The 2,500-nt window shown below is 37.9% G+C and overlaps 1 protein-coding gene across 3 annotated transcripts in view; it reads left to right on the top strand.

The window, feature by feature from the left end:
* LOC122267662 (uncharacterized) overlaps positions 1-2,500 on the top strand; it is a 4,087-nt gene that overhangs the window by 1,448 nt on the left and 139 nt on the right. For all 3 annotated transcript variants that reach the window (XM_086533807.1, XM_086533806.1, XM_086533808.1), the window contains exon 2: positions 1-2,500. This exon is cut by the window's left edge and continues 483 nt beyond it; it is cut by the window's right edge and continues 139 nt beyond it. In XM_086533807.1, coding sequence (XP_086389933.1) covers positions 1-1,237 — 1,237 coding nt within the window. In that variant the 3' untranslated portion in view covers positions 1,238-2,500.

Genomic DNA, 2,500 nt, shown 5'->3' on the forward strand with positions numbered 1-2,500 from the left:
GAAAGGAACATTATCCAAGGGTGTGACAACTACTTCGAAAGGTCAAGGAAAAAGAAGGAAATTGTCACTTGGAAAGAATTCCAAATCACTGAAATGTTATACCTGTGGAGTGTTTGTGAAAGATGCACATTTCGAAGAGCATTTATTTTTTGGGGAGAGTGAGTGCACTCGGTGCAACTTGAAGATAATTGATTGCCAAACTTTTGTGGAAAATCGGATAGATTGCTTAATGGGGAACTCATTATGTTCACATACTTTAAGATTTACCAAGAAACCTTCAGACTATATATCTAATAGGTTAGCGCAAGAATTACCATTTGAATGGGACACTTCAAGAAGATTAGCCTCATATATTTCTTCTTTACAAAAGTTGAAAATGATTGACCCTTGGAAAGGGGCAATCAATCATTGTCAAAATATTCTGGATGGAGAGCCCTCTCACGTAAGTGAAGCTTCTGAAGGGCGCATAAATGCTTCAGAAACAGCAACTGACTTTTCTTTCCGACAAGAAACTGTTCCAACATATGAACATGAATCTTCTAACTTGCCTTCACCTTCACTTGTAAATGGAGATGGTGATTTAGTACTTTCTCAATCATATAATCTTGAACATTTAAATGAGGCAGTTGAATATGAAGTTGCCCATGATTCTCCATTGGTGACAAGGGAAATTTTGCCTTCGTCCAGTGAATCTAGTGGAGGCAACAATATTACTGGTAGTTTATTATATCCGAAAGCCAACATTGCTACTGTTAGTGAAAGTTCAGTTAGTAAGAATGCTTCAAAAGGTAAAAGTTCTTCTGACATATCTGAATCACTAAGCAGTTCAAATTCTCACAAAACACTAAAGAGTCTCAAGACAAAATCAAAAGCTGAAAAACGGTCCAAAGCCGGAAATAGTTCAAAGGCAAGTAAGGATGTTGAAAAGACATTCCTAGAGACTCCATCAGATGGGTACTACCTTGTTGTCCGCCGTGCAATAGAGGAGTGTCCAATGTGTTACACTGAACTGTGTCCTTCAAGATTTACTGTGAATGTCAACACTTTCCTTCTCTCTACTGTATGCATTGGTTGTAATTTGACTATTTATATAATATTTGATCCTCCTGATGGTTCTGCCCCAAAGATTGCCATTGTAACAGAAGAACAGTCAATGAAACATAAGGAATGTAAACCAAAGAAGAAAAAGACAGAGTATGAGGGAAGAACAAGGGTAAAAGATTTCTTCAAAAAATAACGCTATTCTTTATAATCAGCATAGTTCATTGACGATCAGTATACCGTATTTATACTGTATGTAAGTTTTACAAGTCGATATTAAAAGTATAAAGCCGAGTTGAGTTTGGTTTGGATCAACCCTTAGCTATATATATGTTAATTTATTATAATCCACCATTATTGATATAGGCAAAGCAAGAAGTCATTGGCATTGTATGTATACAATAATTTTGTCTTCATTCCTTGCCATTGGTTCTTGTGTCTATTGGAAGTTGTTGAGGTAGCTCACATATATATTATTTTGAAGTTTACAGTCTTAGTGTTAATAAATGTGTATGTATTGAACAATAGTCTGAGGCATTCATGTTTCAACATCGTACTATTGATGCAGTCATGTATATTTTTGGAATCTACAAGAAAACATAAAGAGGCTAAAATCTTTTTTTTTTTTCATTGAGTTACAGGTATTGTGGTTGTCTAGTGGATTGATTATCCCTGCTGAAATAGAAGAGTAATATAACTCTACATGATATTAAAATAAAAGAGATTCATTCAGGATGTGACAAGGAGGGTGATTGAATGAGTAAGAAGTAAATAAAAGACTACCAAGCAGTGCAGGTGTAAGGCCATTAGTGACCAGTAGCTCCCTTAGATTTCCAAGAACAAACTGCTGTAACTTTATGTTGATTAGTATTTGACATAGCATCATTTCTAGTATATCTAGACTCAACTATTGAGGATATACCAGAGCTGGGGCGAGAGAGAGGTTATAACTTATTACCTTGAGCACCCCTTCCCTATTGGTGGCATATTTTCATGCTACCCTTCAGAAATTTTATAAAACCACTTTCGCTTATCTTTTGTGCTTATAGTATCCCCTAGGTTGCTGCTGACCATTGATTGGTTGGTTATCATAGGTTGTCTACCCACACTCAATGCACCAGCTCCACCCACATGCCTCATCTGCTATCTCGAGGTATTCTCGAGTTAAGGATAAGCCATATTTGTGGAACAGATGCTTTGCCGGGCTTATATGCACTGAGGCAAGCCCGCCTGTGTAAGCGTGTGCTGACTCGTGAGAGAATGTGCCGACGAGTGTTGACTCGTTCTGAGCTTGGCACTTACCCAATGCAGTGCCTAGCTTTACCAGTCATCGCCAGGGGCTCGATCTGCCGACCACGGGGATGCGAGGCCGGCGCGCTATCCATTGCATTACCAGACGGCTCTCTTGAGTTACATACACTTGTACACATATAATGCTGATATTATCTTTAGGTAATAA

Source organism: Penaeus japonicus, unplaced genomic scaffold (genome assembly GCF_977035675.1).
Source record: "Penaeus japonicus unplaced genomic scaffold, GWHDUDI00000001_assembly GWHDUDI00000040, whole genome shotgun sequence".
Classification (NCBI taxonomy): Eukaryota; Metazoa; Arthropoda; class Malacostraca; order Decapoda; family Penaeidae; genus Penaeus; species Penaeus japonicus.